Source organism: Lontra canadensis, unplaced genomic scaffold (genome assembly GCF_010015895.1).
Source record: "Lontra canadensis isolate GAN:19392208 unplaced genomic scaffold, GSC_riverotter_1.0 scaffold69, whole genome shotgun sequence".
In the NCBI taxonomy this organism is placed as follows: domain Eukaryota; kingdom Metazoa; phylum Chordata; class Mammalia; order Carnivora; family Mustelidae; genus Lontra; species Lontra canadensis.
Window position 1 is genome coordinate 11,053,762 of NW_022631063.1, and position 22,169 is coordinate 11,075,930.

Consider the following 22,169-nt stretch of genomic DNA (forward strand, 5'->3'; position numbering starts at 1 on the left):
TTATGACAAAAAGTTTTAAACATACTATTTAGTGAAACAAATAGTTCTTTTACACTGAAAACAATTCTTAACAACTTAAAAACCACATTGTCTGATAGGGTAGCACAACCAACACATCAACTTACATATTTTAAAACCTAATGTTATTAGTAATAATAATCACAAATTTTGAAAAAAATATTGAATACAAGATTTTTAATAAAACAAAAACTTTGGGATCATGAGAGTAGTATTAGGATTTGAACTATTAAAATACCAAGATGCTTGCTCTTTTTAAGTGATTCTAATTCAGGAGTGTTTATCAGAGCCACTTAACGAGTGATTACAAAACACATATATATTCTCCATCCCCAGAAATGTAGAGTTTAGTAGGTCAAGAACGCAGGGAGACCTGTGGATGGTTTTTCAATGCTCCCAGCATTTTCTCATGAACAATATTGGCTAAGCATTATTTTCTATGAATTATGTTTGACATGCCTTCAGTTTATGCATACACATATTTTTACTATTTAAGCATTTTCACTACTTTGAAATATCTTAAGCATTTTTTCCACTGTTTTGCCCAGTCACTTACAGGGTACCTGACTTTTTGCAATAGGTGTGTGTATTCCTTTAAAGTTTTATGTGCTTTTTGGTTAACTGAATTACTTCTCAAGATACAGAAATCTTAAGTGATATTTTCTTTAAGGTATTCAGAGTATAGACATCTAGTTTACTAGATGAGTATGTTCTGATAAACAGGAATTTTATGTGAGTACACTGCATATGCACTCTAGCCTTCATGAAAGCAAAGCAACTGATGAAGCACCTATTAAAGTGTATCCTTGCATTAATATACTCAATACTAGGATTCTGTAACTAGAAAAAATCAATGTATCAATATATTCACATCTTTATTTACAAAAATAGAAATATTTGAAATCACCTAGGCTGAGGCTGAATACTGATTTTTTGCTTAGGCAAAGATTCAAAGCTCACTGACATATTCCTAGTGGGCACTCTAAAATCCAAAAACTTACTTAAATAATTTTAAGAACTACTTACTTTCTTCATTGTATTCATGCTCTAAGAACTGATAAAATATGCATGGAAGCTCATGGATCAAAAACACTCTATAAATATACTGTAAAATTTCAGTATTATTTTAAAACACCTCTTCTATCACACTCTAAAAAGATTTTTAATCTCCTGACTTAATGGATATTTTGCTCAAGTGAGCAACCCTTTCACATAATCTTCTTCACACATCCTCAATAATGAAAAAGTTCTAAATATTATCTGGAGTTTAAAGATTCAAATTCTAATCCTTGTAACTTCAAAATAATTGTACATTCCATTAATTTCTATAATTCAAGTAAAACTTCCTATTGCACATCACAAGCTAAAGTCTCATATTTAGGAAAACTTCGCCTGTGTTTTTATGTGTATCTACAGTTGTCCCATGCATTCAAAGATATTACTGACAGCGTCAGATTGGGCCTGGAAAACATACAATGGAAATCTTAATCTCTACCCTTACTGTACACATGTGCAAAGTAACTGGACTTTTAATTTTAAAATATCTAAGATATAGTTATTGTTAACGTCTCCCTTCCTCTTACTCTGCTTTATCATTAGACATACACAAACCCAAAACATAACCTTCAAATAGCTCTTGCCATGGTTTACCAAAACATGTTACCATTTTCAAGAATCGTCATGTAAATTCAAGTTTTTAATAAATCAAAATATTCTGCACGGCTTTAAAAGGGGAAACAAAAATCAAGGTTTGCAAAATGACACTATTACAATTAACATGAATCAATGTGAACTTAAGAGTTAAAAGATGCTTTTTGAAAGTTTTATTTAATAATTAAATCATTCTCAGGTGAAAAATTAGTGATTTGCTAGTGTCTCTACTCTTACCTTTCCAAGTAAATATGCCTGCTCACAATAATTTTAGTGTTTGAAATCAAGAATCTGTGAACAAAAGGCTAAGATGAAGAAAATAAACAGATTTTTCTTACCCCATACCACTGCAAATATTTTAAATGCATAGGAATACAACAAACTCAAAAGAAAAAAAATAGTGTTTTATTAACTACCACACTGTTATAATACACTTTAAACGTACAATAAGGTAGCCTTTAAATTTGAGGTGGTCTTAAGAATAACAAATGAACAGAATTCCAAATTTTTGAAATAGGTGAACTGCTGCAGTTATAGGTATACATTTAGGAAAATTGTATAGCTCTTACAAGACCAGCAATGAAACTTTATTTTGTACATTTTTTTAATAATTGAAAATATAAACAATAATTAAAAAATAAAAAGAAAATACAGCATAATAAAAAACATACATTTCTCAATTAAATGTACTGGATACATATAAATTTAAAGGGAAGAAGCAAAAAAGGAAAATGGTTGATATTTAAGTGCAGACTGACTACCTAGACAAAAAAAAAAAAAAAAGAGAGAGAGAGAGAGACTTAAAAAAATATCATAAACCTCTAGTTTTCTATGACTAATATCCATATGGTTGGAGTATCGTCACTATGGAAGTGATTTTGTTATGTTTGCATATGTTATACTTTACTGGTAATTTACATGATGGCTTTTAAGGCCCTGGCAGACATATGGTTTTTGGAAACAAGATTGGATAAAAAAATCACTGCTAAGACGCAATACACCTTATTTTTTTGGTCCTCCAATATTCAAGAAAAGGGATAATTCACTGTAACATTTTCTTACCACCCAAATGCCTCAACCTATACATTTTAAACTTTTTTTTTTTTAAACATTGGTTATATTGCCCAACTTCGTTATTGAAAGAATATTAACAAGACATTATTTTGGCAAATTAAATCTTAAACATGGCTTTTCAACAGGATTTAAAAGGTGACTATCCCTAGAGTTCCATGTTAAAATGTAGTTTTCAAAATCTTACAAGAGTAATGCTTAAAATATTGTACATAGTTAACCTAATTAAAATAATTAGCTTCAAAATGACAAATTGATAAGCTAAGTAAAGCCTACACTATGTAACATTTGCTTGGAAACTTGATTTGTCAGTTATGCATAATAAAAATTCCAGTCATCAAGAAAATTACAAAAATTTTTTTTATCATAACATGATTTCTTTCACCCACCAACTTTTTTTATCTTACAATAGATAAATACCAACATGTTCTCATTTTTACACTAAACCACACAGGATTGATGCATTTGGTTAGACTACCATTCGCATTGTTAAATTCAATTTTCTCTTTATATAACTTGGTAAAATTTCATTTCTTCTAGATTCCAAAAGTACCTACAAAACCCATGCAATTTTACCATTTTTAATATACTATGGAATATCATACAAAGTAAGGCATTTCAGTGTCATGTATAACCAAGTTACTGTCAATCCAAAAATTTTTGCACATCAATAAAAAGATATCTAAGAACTTAGGAACAATATTCTTCTCACTACTGTATAAAAATAACCACAATGAATAAGTATTTGTGTAATATTTACTCCATTGTCTCATTTCCAGAAACTGTGACAAGCTGTAAAGGTATTTCAGTGTTGGTAAGGATATCTTGATTGCTGGTGGTGGAAGTATTAACAGTTCCTATCCCTGAAACAGAACCTTGTTGAATATTTGCAAGGATAAGTGTTGTTCCTCCTGCAGTAATCAAAGTATCATCTCGTGCAGCTTCCACAGATGCCAGCACTGTACTGCTAGAGTGAATACCTTTTTTATTCTGATGTGTTTTAATATGTTTGGCAAGGTGGTCACTTCTCATAAAGCGTTTTGAACATTCTGGACAAACAAATTTCTTCTCACCTGTTAAAAAAAAATTGTTACTCAATTTTTTAAATTCAACAGTAATAGACTGATCATCTGCTGAAAAAGCAAGCCAACCTAACTTGACAGCTAGGGACAGGAAGAAGAGTAATTAAAACTGCATTAGTTTCGTTAGCTGCTTTTTCAACATTTCTCTCCTAGATTATTTTTCCTCAAAATAAATCTGTCATCTTTTCAATGAAAAGCGATCTTCAAACATTATAAACTGATACTCAGATTAGACTTTAATATTTCAAATATGCCAATAGTTTGTTTTGAAACATCTGTTACAAGATACCATACAGCTAAAAAATGACCATCCGTAACATACTTCTTTAAAGAGTAGACTATTTTTTTGTTTTTGTTTTTAAGATTTTATTTATTTATCAGAGAGAGAGAATGCAAGCAGGGGGCAGGGCAGGCAGAGAAGGCAGACGGAGAAGTAGGCTTCCTACTGAGCAAGGATGGCTAGTTGCAGGAATCGATCCCCAGAACCTGGGATCATGACCTGAGGTGAAGGCAGCCACTCAGGCATTCCAAGAGTATACTGTTTTAAGCTGTATTTAAGATATTAACATGTCAAATCCATGATACTAAACCTTCAATTCTTAAATGTGAATTCAAGTAACTACGCAGAGTACTTATAGATTAAAGCAAAAACACAAGCTTGAGGTCCATTAAGAATGAGTAATCCCAGGAATAATGGAGATGGCTAGATGACTTGACTTTAGCTGGAATAGTCAAGAGCAAGCCTAACATATCATGACAGTAAAGTTAATTTAGGACCCTGATGCCTAAATTTTCTTCCCAGCATGAATAAAATAGGTTTTTTAAATACAAAAGACAGCCTGAAAGTCTAATTAAAAAGTCAAAGACCTACTGCGTAAGAGAATTACTGAAAGACAGAAACCAAAAGGCCAATCTAAAGGGAATCCAGAGAGAAATCATTCAATAAACAAGTCTTACAATTTTCTTAATTAATTTATTTCAAAATTCTTACCTATCTCATTCTAGCACCTCCACCCTAAGGAGGTCCTCACCAGACTTCATGTCTGATCTATGCTCTGATGACACCTTAAGTCATTCCCTCTCCAATCCAATAAATCAATGCCAGACAAATCTTCTTTAAATGCCAACTTGTATTACGGTGTAAAATTCCACCATTATACTAAGTGGTATGGCAATAACTTGCAGATAACTAAATAGTTTTAATTCTCTATTGCCTAACTTAAAAGGCCCTCTATATGGCTCAATCCACTTATTAACAGAAATGTGCTATACAGAATCTCATTTTCACTTATGGCAAATGGTCTTTTACCTCTTCTATTCACATACTATTCTATTCTTCTGCAAAAGTATTTCCCAAAGTTTCTCTTGGAATCAATCCTGAAAGATGCTCCATGGAAAATGGCACAACAATCAGAGGAGGCTGGGAAATGCTAGGCACACTACATCTCTCCCCACTTAGAGATCCAGTCTTGTTAATGTTCAATTAAAGGTCCTAAGAGGTGCTACCTCGAAGGTACGCGTAGTGACCCTGTTTAATCAAGTGTTTCCCACATTTATTTGATCAGACTTTTTTTCCTTTTACATTATTCCTTTCTATAACCTGCTGATCAAATTCCACACAGGAAAATTCTGTTATCAGGCCATCTGAAAGTCTACTATCCCAGCCCACTGCCCAACAATGCCTTACTATCCCAAGCAATAATGATCTCTGCCTCTGAGCATACTTTATCTACTTTCTTACATTATTTGTTGCAGTTTCAAACAGTTTAATAAACTCATCTACCTACCTAACAAGTGAGACAGAAAATAAAACAAGTAGAACATGTAATATATATACTAATACATACTTGACAGGCTGTTTTATATATTTAAAGACAACGTAGGAGGTGTGAAAGCTGAGTCAGAGACAGCATATTTGCCTAATCTAACAAAGAATCTAGATTTGAATCCAAATCTAGGTGACTTCAAAACCATATATATATATATGTTTATAAAAAATAAAATTATAAAAAAAAAAAAAACCAATACTGTCTTCCTTTTTACCACGGTTCTTCCTTCTGAGCTCTCTAGTGACTGTAAGTATGTATTTTTCAATCCTTCAGTGCTGAGCATAGACTGATAAATACCTTTACCATTACAAGGTAGAAGGAGAAAACTATCTCTAAGATATATTAACTTGGGGTTTAGTCTGGGTCATCCCTAGGCTCATTTCATATAATCACACATACCTTATAAAACAAATCAAAGAGAGTCTTTCCATCAATAACACCTTGGTTATTCCTCAATGCAATATTTTTTGCTTACTTCACAGATATTAAAATGAGAAAAGGTGAAATGACTGAGCTTGTCAGAAAAAAAAAAAAGGATTTATTCTTTATTGTAGTGCTGAAGAAGAATTTAAGAAAGGCTGAGTAAAAGCAGAGGGGCGCCTGAGTGGTGCAGCCAGTTAAGTGGACATCTCTTGGTTTCCGGTCAGGTCATGACTTCAGGGTCATGAGATCCACCCTACAGCTGACTCTGCATTGAGCCCAAGTCTGGCTCTGTGCTCAGCGAGGAGTCTGCTTAAGACCCTCTCTCTGTCTCCCTCTGTCCCTTCCTACTCTCTAAAAGAAATAAATAAATCTTTAAATTGTTAACATAATAAACAAGAATAACATAAATGTGGCTTAAGACATTCAACGATGTTAAAGCAAAACAAAAAAAGTGAACTAAGAAAGGGAGAAAAAGCTAGCCAGAGTCCACATAAAATAAAATGTTATTTTACAAGGTAAGCCATGTTGGCTTATTTGGAATTACTGTTTCTTTTTCTTTTCTTTTCTTTTTTAGAAGATTTTATTTATTTGACACAGAGAGAGAGAGAGAGAGAGAGAGCAAGTGCGCGCGCAAGCAAGGGGAGTGGCAGGCAGAAGAAGGGGGAAAAGGAGGCTCCACACTGAGCAGGGAGCCCGATGTGGGGTTTGGTGCCAGAACCCTGGCATCATGACCTGAGCCAAACAAAGGCAGACGCTTAACGAATTAGCCACACAGGAGCCGGGAATTATTGTTTTTAAATTGGTGTTGCTGAAGATAAAAACTGAATGTAACTGATCGTATTTTAAACAGTCCAGATCATGGGGTACCTCGGTGGCTCAGTGGGTTAAAGCCTCTGCCTTCAGCTCAGGTCATGATCCTACGGTCCTGGGATCAAGCCCTGCATCGGGCTCTCTGCTCAGCAGGGAGCCTGATTCCCCCTCTGCCTGCCTGTGATCTCAGTCTGTCAAATAAATATATAAAATCTTTATTTAAAAAAAAAAAAAAATCCAGGTCAGTAAAGTAGGCTCTTTAAAAAAAACCTTCAAGGTAGTATGTAGCCATAAGCATGTAGCCATTTTTGTCTGTTAAAAGTAAATGTTAGTAACCTGTGTGTGTTCTTCTGTGCCTCTGTAATTCATCACTTCGAGTAAATCTTTTACCACAGAACATCCAGTTACAAACAAAAGGGCGCTCCCCAGAATGCCAACGCAGATGAGCTCTCAGATGTGAGGTCTTCCCATAGACTTTACCACATCCTGGTATATGACAAATGTGTTGCTTCTTTTTCCCAAGATTGGTACCTCTAAAAAACACACAAAGAATAATATATCTTTATATGAAAATATTCAAATAAACATTACCATACCAAACAAACATTACCATATCATATACTCCTGTGTTGAATTTCAAATAGAAGACATCACCATGAGGTCAATCAGAAACCAGGACTATTTAAAATCAATTTAATAAAAACTTATATGTCTCAAACATGTAAGTATTACATATTAATTTTACTTCAGAATTAATGTGATTGCTGTCCAAATGTAAATATGCTCAAGAATTACATAATTTAAAAGGACATTTCATAAAGAATTTATAAATAAAGCTATTATTCTGTCAGAACCATTCACAAACTTGATGCATAGGCCCAATCCACATTAAATTAATGTGGATTAAAGAAACTAAATGGTCTAGTGCTCGCTTCGGCAGCACATATACTAAGAAACTAAATGGTCTATTCAAAGTCATGATGCCAGCTAATTCAAAATTAAATTAAAAAAATTTAAAATTAAATTAAAACCAAGAAATGACTGCATAACTAATCACAGGTACAATTAAAAAAACAATAGGCACCTAAACAGACTTTAACATGACTTAAGCATATTTATTCATGTATTTGTATAGCCACACCCTGAGTATACACTGACTTGGGGAAAAATCAAAGGAAAAAATCTAGACAAAGCTATTGTCTCAACTCCCTTAGCACTGTATGAAATAAATATAAATCAAAATTATCTTTACAATTAAAATTCCCTCCATATTAACCATGCAAAGATACCCCCTATTACACATCAGTGATATAATAAAAATATAGTTCTCCACAGTGCAAAATTTGACATTTGTTACATTTTAGTATTTGATACCAAGAACAAGGTTCGGGGGATATGTGCTTATTAGATGAATGAACACAAGTATTTTGGTCTAAGCAAGAAGAAAACTTTTTTGATTCCAGAACTGATATTCAAGTAAGTATTAAACAGTACAGAAAATGTCATTACTCAAGCTCTAAAACAAAACAAAACAAATTAGGCTATTTACTGAATAAAAATAAATGAGTTTATAAAACATGGCATTTTAGACTCACTGACTGTCAAAATCATATACACTTTGCAATATTTCTCTGAGATTAAAAAAAGGTACATTTAAGACCCCCGACTTCCCCTCCTCCCCCAATCTCACAGTCTAGGTATAGCCTATAAACTTTCCATAAGCCTGCAAATCCTCCTTTATATATTATACCTATCGTTTTTCAAATTTTACTGGAAAAATCATATTTCCCCACATTTATATTTTAATGTACTCACACTCAGTAGCATGTGAAATTGCCATAGGACAAACAGTGCTAAACGGTGCAGTGCTGGCTGTTAGATGCCATAGGTGTTCTGAACAGGGAGACATCAATGTGGGCTCCAGTAGTTAGAGAAGGCTTCGTGGAAGAGGTGGGTAGGATTTAGATAGAAAGGAGGGAAGGCATTCCAGGCAGAGGAATAGCATAAGTAAAGACAAGGAGGAGTCATGCTGTTGTCTTAAGGGCAAGGATGTCATAATCTAACACAATTCTAGTTTCTGCTCCAGTCCACCCCCAATTTCTACAACTCTCTTCCAAGAGCTGAGTTGAGTGAAACAGGTTTTTCTGGCTCACCTGCCAAAGTATTAACCAAAGCCAGTATTTCCATTTAATTTAGCTTTTAAAATTTATTTTATTCTCAAACAGCCCTAAGAAAAAGAGCAATGTTTGTGATTATTGGTGTACAAAACAATTTTACATATTGTGTTCACCATAGCAATTTCACAGAGAACCCAATTCACTTCACTCTTGTACCCATGGCTTCTTGCCTCAATGCTAAGCATACCACTTGAGTGAACTGATGTGCTTTTATAAACTCAAAAGTGCTATTTTACTAACTTAGCAAAATTTAGCTTAAGAGCACTAACAAAGCACAAGATTGTAACAAATTACAGTAATGAATCTGGGTTCTCGAAGAACCAAAACTCCCAGGAAAAGTTATTTTCAACTGAATCATAAGAAAACAGAAATACTATTTGAAAATGGGATCGGCATCTAAGGAAAAAAAAAATGGGGACAGGGACGCACACAAATATATGTAATGTAAAGGAAAAGCCCAATACCCAGGTCCAAGTTTCTATTTAAAAAGGAAATTTTATTCAAGAAAATCTAGATATGCTAGATATGGATTTATGCCATATGATACAAAGGAAGAGAACTGATTTTCTCAACAAATAAAAAGGTAATAAAAGATTTGGCTGTAAGTTTTCTTCTTGATTTGCATAATCAGACCACTAAAACCTACCATACAATCTAGAAAAAACAATTTTAAGTTTCTATTCCTGATTGCCTAAACTTGTTCTCAGTAATTTAACAATGCCAAGACAGAGTGACACAGAATAAATAAAGCTAATTCTCAGTATGGGAATTAAGAAAAGGTAAGTACATCAAGTACTTTCTTTTGCTTGGGATGGGAGAAATGAGACACCAACTGAAATGCTGACAAAGAAGAAAATTTTTAAAATATGGATTGATGTTTAATCCACACAAAACCCACATAACAATAATGCCTTTAAACTTTACTTTATTAAAATTGTCTCTCCCACTAGAGTAAAAGGTTTCTGAAGGCTGGTCCTGCTTAATAAATATTGGTTAAATGACCAGACAAATATAATTTTTAAATGTTTTATATTTTATAACATAAATATAAAATACATTAATTATATTTTACACCTTGCTCAAAAAGGTAAACAAAATTTTGTCCTCTGGAGATGCCACTTTATACATACATACAGATACATATATACACATATATATATTTAGACATACACATATATAGGTGTATATACATATAAAGAATATGGCTGAGGGAAAAAGGCCAATATTCTAAAATTTTTAAAGTTCTGCCTATTTCCCCCTTGCAGAACACTCTGGAATGTGCTAGATTTACTATATGCTATGCACCTATTAACTTGAAGCAGCAACTGCCAATGATACAATTGTACCTGTCATGTATGCTAGCTGAAGTTTGTTCAAATGAGCTCTAAGAAACAATATAGTTTTTTCTTAAGAACTTCAACTCTGATTGCTTAGAATAAGTAAGTTTTTTAAAAAAACAAACTCACAAAAGTTCTAGGGGAGAAAAAAGTTAAGTCTCCTCATAAGGTATTTCATAAAAACTGACCAACTAAAAATTTTGTGCATAAAACAAAGTTTGCAAAATTTAAGTGATGGAACTCTTCTTTTACTTGTGTTAACAATGCATTATGCAAACCACTGACAAAGTTGAAAGACAGTGTAAAACTAGGAAAAAAATATCTGCATATATGACAGTTAAACACACAAGTTGGTTAACAGACTAACAAAAGACAAATAATTCACAGAAGAAATTTTAAAATGTTAAAATAACATACCAAAAAATGAATCTCACAATGCAACAAAAAATATACTAAATGAAACAATAATGAGGAATTATTTTTCATCTGTCAGACTTTAAAAGGTATTAAAAAATGTGAAATCCATTATTGGCAAGGGTGTGGGAAAGCAGATACTTTCATACACCACTGGCAAGAGTGTAAGTTGATACAGATAGAAAGCAGACAATTCCCTCCGATCCAACAATTTCATTTCTGCCAACTTACACTGATGTAGTAATCAGGCAAATGTGCAAAAATGTATGTGTCAGGACTGGCATGACAATAACAAACTCTCAAAAAAGATGTTTCTTATGCATCCATACAGTAACAGAACAGCCATTAAAAAATTGATGTAGACGCTATACAGTCATGGAAATATGGTCACAAAGATTTTCAAAATAAGAGCAGACATGTAAAACAGAAAGAATAAGATGATTCTACTTTAAAAGATACGTAAAGTGTGGAAAGATATATTTAAAAAAATTATTATAATGGTTTTCTTGATGTGGGATAGAAGTCTGGTATTCTTTTAATATAAAATTCAGTGTATCTCAAGTTTTATGAGCATGTTTTAGTTTAATAAAAACCAATCTAAAGGATTTTCATTTTTAATAAAATGAATAAAGTAAAACACTGGCCACACTTTGACCCTCAATTAGACTTTCATAACTATTTATCTTGAAAATTATTCTAAATATGAGAGTAAATTTCAGAAAAGTTATCATCTAGCCAAAATTCATTTACTTATTTAAACTGACCAAAACATTTCAAAGAATAAATAATATTTCAAACAGTTAAAATAATTACCAGTACATACAAATACCTAAGGATCAGATGCAGAGAAGCAAATCCACTTGTGAGGCAGTAAGTATAGTGGTTAAGGTTCTGGAGTAAGACACTGGGTCCAAAGCCCACTTGCATGTTGCTCTTAAAAGTCATTTAATCTCTCTGTGCCTCAATTATGAGACTGTCTAAAACTCCCAATGTTAGCAGTTATTAGTCATTATTACCATCACTGCAAATGAACTGGCCAATGTGCAAATCAACAAATAGCAACAACTCAAAGACAAATAGAAAGGCTATTTCTAATAGATCAAGTTCATTAACTGAATTAATAGTATAGTCTATTTAAACAGTGCTTCTGAGAGAGAGATATTAAGGTTTTTCACTATGACTAGGGATTTGATCTCCATGTCTTTACAACATTCTGTAAGTTTCTGCTCTATGTATTTCAAAGTTATGGTGAAAACTTTGTTATTATTAAGAAGCCTACCCTTATTTATTCATTTGACTGTTTTCATCTTAATCTTCATTGCCTAATAATAACAGTGCTATCCAAGTTTTCTTGTTAACATTTGCCTAATATATCTTTTTCCATCCCTTTATCTTCAACATTCCTGTGCCAATTTATTTGAGATGTTCCTTATAATCAACATTAAAGCTGATTTTGTTTTTTTATATATGATCTGAGTTTCAAGTTCTTAATTATTAAGCTTAATCCATCTACATTTAATATAATCAGTGATCTGTTTTTAGTTTTTCCCATGTTATTCTGTCTTAACGTTCATTTTTTTTAAAGCACTGAATTGAAATACTACAGTGCCACTTTTTAAAAAAATTCCATCATTAGGCTTATTATTCATTTCTGTTGAAAATAGAAAATGTTTAGAAAACATTTATGCTTATCAACTATTTCTGAACTTCTTATTTTTATATAACTGCTATTCTCAAGCTAAAAATCAACTTTTCTGTATTTAGGCAAATCTCATTGCTGTTTTGCAAACAGGCTAATTTCTGATATGGGCCTATTAAATGGCATCTGCTACTTTCTTTTAAGGCAAATTAAACAACTTAAGTTTTCAAAAGGAATTTAGATCTGATAATTCTATCATATACTTGTCCTAACTCTGCCACACTCATACAGACATCCACACAAAATGATCATGTAATGAATAATTTCCCATAATTAAGTGATACAGCATGCAGTATTTCAAAAATTAGGGTGATGTTATTAGCAGACTTGAAAAAAAAAAGGAATGTTTCATGGGTGCATACCTCCCACCACCTTCTTTACAGTTGGGACAGGTGCAAGCTACCCTCCGAAGTCTTTTTCCTTCTTGATGCTGTTGGTCCCCTTCTTCATCTACCACCTGTACTCTTAAGTGTGTTAGATCATTGGTATTCAATGTAGAATCGCCACTGAGCTGCCACTCTTCAGGATCAGGTTCTTCTTCCTTGATCCTAATATCTAAAGAAAAAAGCAAATACAGATGAGAAGCAGCCCACTGGCCCAAAAACCATGAGATCTGAGCTTCTCAAAGATAAAGTGAATACTATGTAAAAAGTCAGAACTCCTGTTGTGGAATATAACCATTGGTCCTTATTGTGACTTATTCTTTTAAAACTATTTATATTGTATTCTAAATATCAAATAATTCAGCCAAAAAAGGGAATAAAGCCAGCATGTGAGCTTGCTTCTTAAAAGATTAAGAAAAACGAGTAACTTTTTTTTGAGGAAGCTGAACCAATTCTGAAACTTCAATAATAAATTAATCAACTAGTCAATAAATCCAACAGTCAATTCAGATTAGAACAGATTCTAATGCCTTAAACCTCTTTTTCATAACCTGTATTAATTATCCCTATCTATATAGGTACTATGTGAATGCAAAAGCAGGGGTCATTCATTTGAGTCGGTTTAAATTAAGTCAATCATTACTAAAATATCTAAAATGGCCATAATATCACTGTGAAGAGGGGACAGAAATATGAGAGATGGTTTCTATTTTCAAGTTTTATTACAAACCAGACTGGAAAACAAAATGAGGATGCAATGGTAAGGAAGAGCGGACATGGCATCAAGTTACGTCATTTTCTCAGCAGACCCAATCATCTTTATTTATATTGATAATGATAGATAACATTAGAGCTTTTTCATCTCAGAAAACTTTTTTAAAGAAATAATACAGGATCTAGAACAAATACTGAATATAACCATCTTTGGTAAAAAATTATAGATTATCTTGATTTATGTAAACTAAAAATCTTAACAAAAACTTATTACTTTAGATCTGTATCAGTCACTAATAATTGGGGCAAAAATAGCCTTAAAAAAACAAATGTGCCCAGAAATTTCTGAATTTAAACTAATGAAAACTGAATATATACTCAACAATCAAGAAAATGCCTCAAACAGTTTAATACTAGTATATCAAAATAACAGGGAGAAAAGTATGAAGAAAGGGGAGTCTGGCCTGGACAACAGGGTAGATAGTGGTACCATTCACTAAGACAGGAATACTGGAGAAGGTCCAAGTAGAGGTAAAGGAAAATTAATGAGTTCAAGGTTCAAGTCCATGGACTCTGAACTGTTTATGAGACATACAAGTAAAGAAGTTGGACCTACAACTCTGGAGCTCAAAAAAAGAGGCAAGTGCTAGAGATATAGAAATTATCAGTATAGGGGCACTGGGTGGCTCAGTCCTCATAGTTCTGGCTCAGGTCATGATCTTAGGATCAAGAGACAGTCCTGCATCAGGTTCCCCGCTCAGTGGGGAGTCTGCTGGAGATTCTCTTTCCCCTCTTCTCTCTGCCCTTCCCCCACTTGTACACACTTGCTCTAAAATAAACAAAAATCTTAAAAAAAAAATTTCTCAGTATAGATACTGTGATGGAGTCCATCCATAGAAGTAGGTGAGATCTGGTTGGAAGTTGGAAGAGCTGGTTGAAGCCAGATTGAGAACATTCTTAAATACCAAGGTAATGAGTTTGGTCTTTATTCTGTAGAAAATAGAGAATTAGTATAAGTATGGTTATTAGAGAAGTGATGCCATTAGATTTTTATTTAGGAAGAAAATTCTAGAAATTGTGGAGAAGATGAATTGACAAAAGAGGGAGACCAGAGGCTGGGATTATAGTAGGTGAGATCACTCCACTACTATTAATAGGATGAGAAAAGAAAGTAAAGTAGCTTATGAGGAAGACAAACATTTAAGGAACAGGTAGAAGAGGAAGAACCTGCAAAAAGGAAATTAGTATCCAGGAAAATGTGCTACATCAAAGAAAGGAAAGAATGTATTTCAAGGAAGAAAGTAGTCAACATAAAATACTGCAGATAAATGAAGAAACTAAACTAAGAACATGGGCAAGAAGTGAGAAAGTGTTTAATAATAAGTATAGATAAGTTTTTCAAGAAGTCTGATTTGAGAGACAAAAACATGGCAGTTGCTTAATGGGACCAAAAAGGAGAGTTAAGGGGAGGAGTGTTTTGTTTTTTAAAGACAGGAAAAACCTGACCATGTTTAAATGCTTATGAGAAAGATCCATTACAGACAGACAGGTTGAACATACAGGACTGAAGTCCCTAAAATGTGAGGAGGGGATGATGAGCCACAGCGCTTACAGGTTTAACTGATGGAGCACAGCCACAATTTCTTCTATTACATGAGGTAAGATACAAGCACATTCATTCGTCCAGTAAATAATTAGCTACTATGTGCCATGAACTGTGTTAGACTCCAGACCCAGACAGATTTCAACAGCTGGAAATTAGGGGAAAACTGGTTTCTCTTTCCTCAGTGAAAGGATGAAGAATTTGACTATGTATAAAATTCCTCCAAATACACAAAATAAATGAGTACCGGCATCTGTTCCTTTAAAATCAGGTATCCATTTGCATCACTATGACAAAATAGTTGAGTATTTGCATAAATACTGCATAGTACACTAGCTTTATGAGTTAAATAAAAAGACATAGTATACGGATATCACATATCCAAAGTTGCGTAAGTATGAAGTCCATAAAAATGAGGAATTTTACCAGATTTCTTTTTTTTTTTTTTAAGATTTATTTGACAAAGAGAGGTCATAAGTAGGAAGACAGGCAGGCAGAGAGAAAGAGGGAAGCAGGCAGGGCTTGATCCCAGGACCCTGGGATCATGACCTGAGCCAAAGGCAGAGGCTTTAACCCACTGAGCCACCCAGGTGCCCCTCAGATGTTTTTAAAGCTGCTTGCCTTACATTATTGTGACAAGACAGCAGATAAAGGAGGATAAAATATTAATATCAAGAAGGGATAAAGGAGTTTAGAGAGAAGAAAAGATTTACAGACCTAAAGAAAACAAAAAAAGCAACTGATAAGAGAGGGCAAGAATGAAATACAACTTGACTGAGGGGACGAGGGTATTATAGCACATTCCTGCTCCTTTTGCTAATTCTCTTACTAGAATCTACAAAATATATTTAAACAATGTGTCATGGACATGAATATTCACAGTTTAGTTTTCTTTCTACTGACTCCAAATACAACCTAGGCACATAAAACTTAACCTATAAATTGAACACATCTGGTGCACCCGACAAACTTTCTCCTTGCATCTCCTTAGTTTTACAGCATTACAAGCCACCTAATTGCTCAGTGAACTCTAGATGACTCCTGTCAGTCCATTCCCAGCCTCTGGTCTCCCTCTTTTGTCAATTCATCTTCTCCACAATTTCTAGAATTTTCTTCCTAAATAAAAATCTAATGGCATCACTTCTCTAATAACCATACTTATGCTAATTCTCTATTTTCTACAGTATAAAGACCAAACTCATTAACTTGGTATTTAAGAATGTTCTCAATCTGGCTTCAACCAGCTCTTCCAACTTCAGTATTAAAAACAATAAAATTCTCATCATTTTCAAAATATATGCCCTTTCTCAATGTCACTCTCTTAAGTGTGTGTCTTGCCTAGACTGTTTTCTAGTTCTTTCCTTTTTTTTTTTTCCCTAACTAACCTCCATTTATTCTTCAAGGCTAGTTCAAATACCATCTCCCTTATATATGTAGAGTTATATTTATTGGCTCATATATACATCCCTTTAGATAATGAATGCTTCACTCCAAGGGGCTGAGAAAATACAATCTAACTAAATGAATAAACCTTCCCTAAGGAGGAACTTCCAATATAGGTAATAATCTACCTGGAAAGACTTTGCCCTCTACTTTTCTATGTTCCTTCTATCTGCAAATAATACATAAAGAGAAGATTTTTATAAGATTAAGAGTCATTTCATGGGGACAAGACCACAAAGTGCTCACTAAAAATAATAGATTAATTGCCCAAGAACCGTTACACCAATTTTTAATCACTTCACTTGCTCATACACAATCTGGGGTATTTTAGAATCTTAATGATAATATTAATTAATCAAATAAATCCAAAATAATTCCCCTTTGCCAACTGCATACACCAGGTGAATTACAGACACCTTAAAAATAAGTCTCCAGTACTAGGTGGTCAAGGTTACATCTTCCTCAATATCTTAGTGTAAAATGTTAGGAATATATTTTTTACTGTGCTCTATTAATGTCCTACATGTGGTACCTACTCTTCTTAGAAATCAACAATTTATAAAGACTCAGAAGAAGGAGAAATAATAATCCATTAAAATGGCCCACACAAATATGAAACGGTTCCTATTATTATCAGGTATCAGGAAAATAAAAAATATCACAATGAGATATCCTACATACCACCAAGACACCTAAAATTCAAAACAGACCAGGCCAAGTGCTGGAAAAGCAGTGGAACTGAAACTCTCCCACACTACTGGTGGGTGTGTAAATCAGGGAAAATTGGATTTCCCAATCCCAAAAGATTGGGAAATCTTTTGACCATATTTTCTAAATCTATCTATACTCTGATTCTCAAGCAATTTTACTCCAACAAAAACGTACACATGACACCAAAAGTAAAATTCACCCTAAACTGAAACAATTCCAATATCCCCTAGTATCAGAATGGAAAATAAATAATACATTCATTCATACAACAAAATATGTTAAAACAATGAAAATTAACAATCTATATGCAACAGAAATGAATGTCACAAATAAAATTTTAAACAAAAGGCTCACAGGCTCACATGCACATGCTTTCTCTCTCTCTCAAAATTCCATTTATATAAAGCTCAAAACAACAGGTAAAACTATTGTATGGTGACTGCCTACCTTTCAAAAAGGGTAATGACTGGGTACAGGGAGACTGCTGGGTTGTTGGTAGTATCGTATTCTCTTGATTTGGGTGGTAATTGTTCCTAAGTGTTCATTTCATGGAAATTCATCAACTTATACACATATGATTTTACATACTCAATATACGCATATTCAATTACACATCAATAAGTATTATTCTAAATATTTTTTTTAAAGATTTATTTATTTGACAGAAAGAGATCACAAGTAGACAGAGAGGCAGGCAGAGAGAGAGAGAGGAGGAAGCAGGCTCCGAGCTGAGCAGAGAGGAGGAAGCAGGCTCCCTGCTGAGCAGAGAGCCCAATGCGGCGCTGGATCCCAGGACCCTGGGATCATGACCTGAGCTGAAGGCAGAGGCTTTAACCCACTGAGCCACCCAGGAGCCCCCATTCTAAATAATTTTTTAACGTGATCTATAGGAGATTACTTGGGAATTCTGGATCAGTCAACTTCTTTTGTTGTGGCTTCATCTTTAGCTCCTATATAATCAATTTTAACACCTTCCCCCAACATAGGAATTTAAAACAAAACAAAACCCTTAAGATGAGTGTGCTCCATACTGAGTACTTACCCTAAAGACACAAATACAGTGATCCAAAGGGGCACATGCACCCAAATGTTTATAGCAGCAATGTCCACAATAGCCAAATTATGGAAAGAGCCTAGATGTCCATCAACAGATGAATGGATAAAGATGATGGAGTGAGTGTGCGTGCACGCGTACACACACACACACACACACACACACACACAAAATGGAGTACTATGCAGCCATCAAAAAAGGAATCTTGCCATTTGCAACGATGTGGATGGAACTAGAGGGTACTATGCTAAGCAAAATAAGTCAATCAGAGAAGCACAATTATCATATGATCTCACTGATATGAGGAACTTGAGAAACAAGAGAGGATCACAGTGGAAGGAAGGGGAAAAAATGAAACAAGAAGAAACTAGAGAGGGAGAAAAACCATAAGAGACGCTTTAATTTCAGGAAACAAACCGAGGCTTGCTGGAGGGGAGGGGGATGGGAGGGATGGAATGGCTGGGTGATGGACATTTGGAAAGGTTATGTGCAATGGTGAGAAAAAAAAATTTTTTTAATTTAAAAAAAAAAAAAAAGAGTGTGCTCCAAAAAGTCCATAAATTGAAATTTAGAATATAATGTTATTCACTCAGTAAGTATGTGAATGATGACAATGTACCAGTTACTACTGTAGGTTCTAAGGATAAAACAGTTACCAAGAATGTTCATACCTTTATCAAGTTTCCTTTTTAAGCTGGAAGAAGACAGAACAAATACACAGTATTTTAGGTGATAGTGTTACGGAAAAAATGGTAGAGAGAGGCAGGAAGTAAAAGTAGTGAGGTACTAGCTGTTTTAGAGTAGTCAGAGAAAACTGCCTAAAGGCAAAGGATCAAGGTGGAGGAAAGTATTCTGGGTAGAAGGAAAAGTAAGTTGGATGTATGCTTGGTATATTCAGGGAAAAGCAAAGAGGCTTGTGTGCCTAGAATGAAATGACTATGGATAAAGTACAATTTAAGTGGTAAGATCACAAAGGTAAAAATACAGGGGAGATAAGATTATATATGATGTTACATATTGTATATTACCTCACAGGCCATTATAAGGACTTTACATTTCATTTAGAGTGAGGGAAGCCACCAAGGGATTAAGAGTTGAAAGGTAATATATTTTAAATTATATTTTTATTAAAATAAATTCAAGATCACTCTAGCTACTGCACTGAAGAGACTTTTGGGAGGCAAAGGCAGAAGTAGAGAGACTAATTAAATTAGGAAGCTACTATATAATTACCAAAGCAAAAAATGATAGTGGCTTAAAACTAAGGCATTAATGAGAAGTAGTAAGGACTGGTCAGAGAAAGTATGTATTTTGTAGGCAGAGTCAAAGACATTGCTAACAGGTTTAGTAACAGGGTTTTTTGTGAGGTGTGACAACAAGAAAGGAATTAAAGACGATTCTAAGGGTTTTTTCCTGTGTCATTCAATGAAATTTTCTAGAAGTAGAAAAGATTGTGGGAGAGGAGTGCCAATCAGGGTCCCATTTTTGAATACAAAAGTTATGAGATGCCGAAGAAATAACCAAATGATGATGCTACTCAGGCAGTTGATGGGTCTGAAGTTCAGGTAAAAGTATGGCCCACAATTATAAATTTGGACATCATCAGCATATATACTTGGTTATTGAGAGTGACCTGGAATAAAGTACAGATAGGAGGAAACTCTAGGGTACTTCAAAGTTAAGAAGTAGAAGAGATTAAGAAGAACCAGCCAGTGACACAGGAGGAAACTAGTGTTCAAAAGCAAGGGATGCAATCATTTCAATAAATAACATAATCAGAGGTGTCAATGCTTGAAAAAGTCAAGTAAAATGAAGACTAAGAAATGACTTTGGGTATAAAAATGTAGTAATCACAAGTGACCTTGACAAAAGCTGTTGCAGCAAAGAAGTTAGGACACAGCCCTGCCTAGAGTAGATCCAAAAGAATGGAAGATGAGGGGCGCCTGGGTCGCTCAGTTGGTTGAGTGAGCCTTCAGCTCAGGTCATGATCCTGGAGTTCTAGGATCAAGCCCCGCATTGGGCCTCCCTGCTCAGCAGGGGGTCTGCTTCTCCCTCTGCCCTTGCCCCTCTCATGCTCTCCCTCATTCTCTCTCTCAAATAAATAAAATCTTAAAAAAAAAAAGGAAGGTGAATTGGAAACACGTATATACAACACTTCCCAAGAGTTATTTTGGGAAAGCAAGCATTATAAAAATGTCACTGAAATTCCTAAGCTAGCCAACAAAGGCAGATTTAACATGTCTAGTGGCAATACATGTATAAGTACACTAGCAATACAAAAAATGAGTATGCTTATTTAAATATGACTTTGGGTACATAAGGAAAGCCAAGTTTAAATGCAAAAAAATTTAAGCAATGCATATAGAATAGATTTGCATACACATTTAAGAACTTTTATAAACAGTATTTTTTAATTATATTTACTCTCTACCTCAAAATGTTTAAATTTCCTTTTCATCTGGCCTGGTATATGACAGTACTATCTCATGATTATGGTTGTTTTCAAGGCCTACCCTAATAAAACAACGGGATACAGAAAGGAAAAAAAAAATTACCTATGTATCTGGGCAAGACTTGAAGGAAAAGAGAGAAAACAGGGGACTTTAAACGATGAAATACACACGACACAGATACACACATACGTGATATGGTTACACAGACTAATTTTCTTGCATACCCTATTGACAAACACAAAAGTGAAAGAATGATACAGATGAAAATGTTATTAATACACTTTAAGTACATAAATACCAAAATGGGAGAAAGAATGTGATAGAAGCAAAATCCCCTGGGGTACAGAAGTATAACAAGGGTTTAGATGAAACTAACTTCCCATAGCCACCACTAAATAACACTGTTAACTTTAAAGAGTCTGGCTGCTTTTGTGTGTTAGGAAGATAAAGCCGGCCAGTGGTCTCCAAATCTTTCTGACTGTACAGCACTAGTAGTAAAGCTGTGAACATGTATCCCACTAATATTAATTAAGCATGTACACTCTAACTGATTATAAAATATTGTGAAACACACAAATACAATAGAAGATAAACAATTTTAATTGATTATAAATTACAATAGATCAATATTAGGTAATATGCCACAACAAAGTATTTAGGGCAAGATTCAATGTTATCAAAACCAGACAGAAAGTGATTACTCTGCCACTTTCTTGTTGTTTGGTGATACTTCCATTTTTTTTTCTAGTCAATCCATGGCTTCTTTACATGGATATTAAAGTCCACTATGAAGGTTACTCAGTTAAAATCAGAATATTAAATCCATCTAACTCAAGCATATATAAACAGCAATATGCAGCAGCATGCTAAAAGCATGTAAAAAATGAGGGAATGAGCAGGCTTAGCATATATAACACAAACACAGCTGACGTGGAATTAATGAAGGCACCAACAGTAATCTGTATAATCAATACTAGTTAAGCATTAACAACTCAGGGCATGCCTAGATTTCTATTAAAAATATTACCAGAAAACGCTAAATGCTTCCTCCTGAGACTAAGTGGCTAATTTTTTATCAATAGAGCTAACAGAATATTTAAGATACATTCTTAACTGGCTTATCAAGTCTGGAATATGCATATTTAATTTAAATAACTAACACTAGATAAATATGAATTACAGTACTGTTGATAAAATGAGATATTCTCCTTTATCAATAGCATATCATTAGGATTTTGTTGGTCTTATCAAAGGCTTTCATATTCTCTGCCTTCAATTTTTTAAGCCCTGATGAAATT

The 22,169-nt window shown here is 33.9% G+C and overlaps 1 protein-coding gene across 1 annotated transcript in view; it reads right to left on the bottom strand.

The window, feature by feature from the left end:
* Positions 1 to 2,051: 2,051 nt before the first annotated feature.
* Positions 2,052 to 22,169, bottom strand: part of SP3 (Sp3 transcription factor) — a 58,237-nt gene continuing 38,119 nt past the window's right edge. Inside the window, exons 5-7 of the mRNA XM_032880481.1 lie at positions 12,873 to 13,065; positions 7,220 to 7,416; positions 2,052 to 3,812 (exon numbers count right to left, since the gene is read on the bottom strand). Coding sequence (XP_032736372.1) covers positions 3,496 to 3,812; positions 7,220 to 7,416; positions 12,873 to 13,065 — 707 coding nt within the window. The 3' untranslated portion in view covers positions 2,052 to 3,495. The remainder of the gene's footprint in view (positions 3,813 to 7,219; positions 7,417 to 12,872; positions 13,066 to 22,169) is intronic.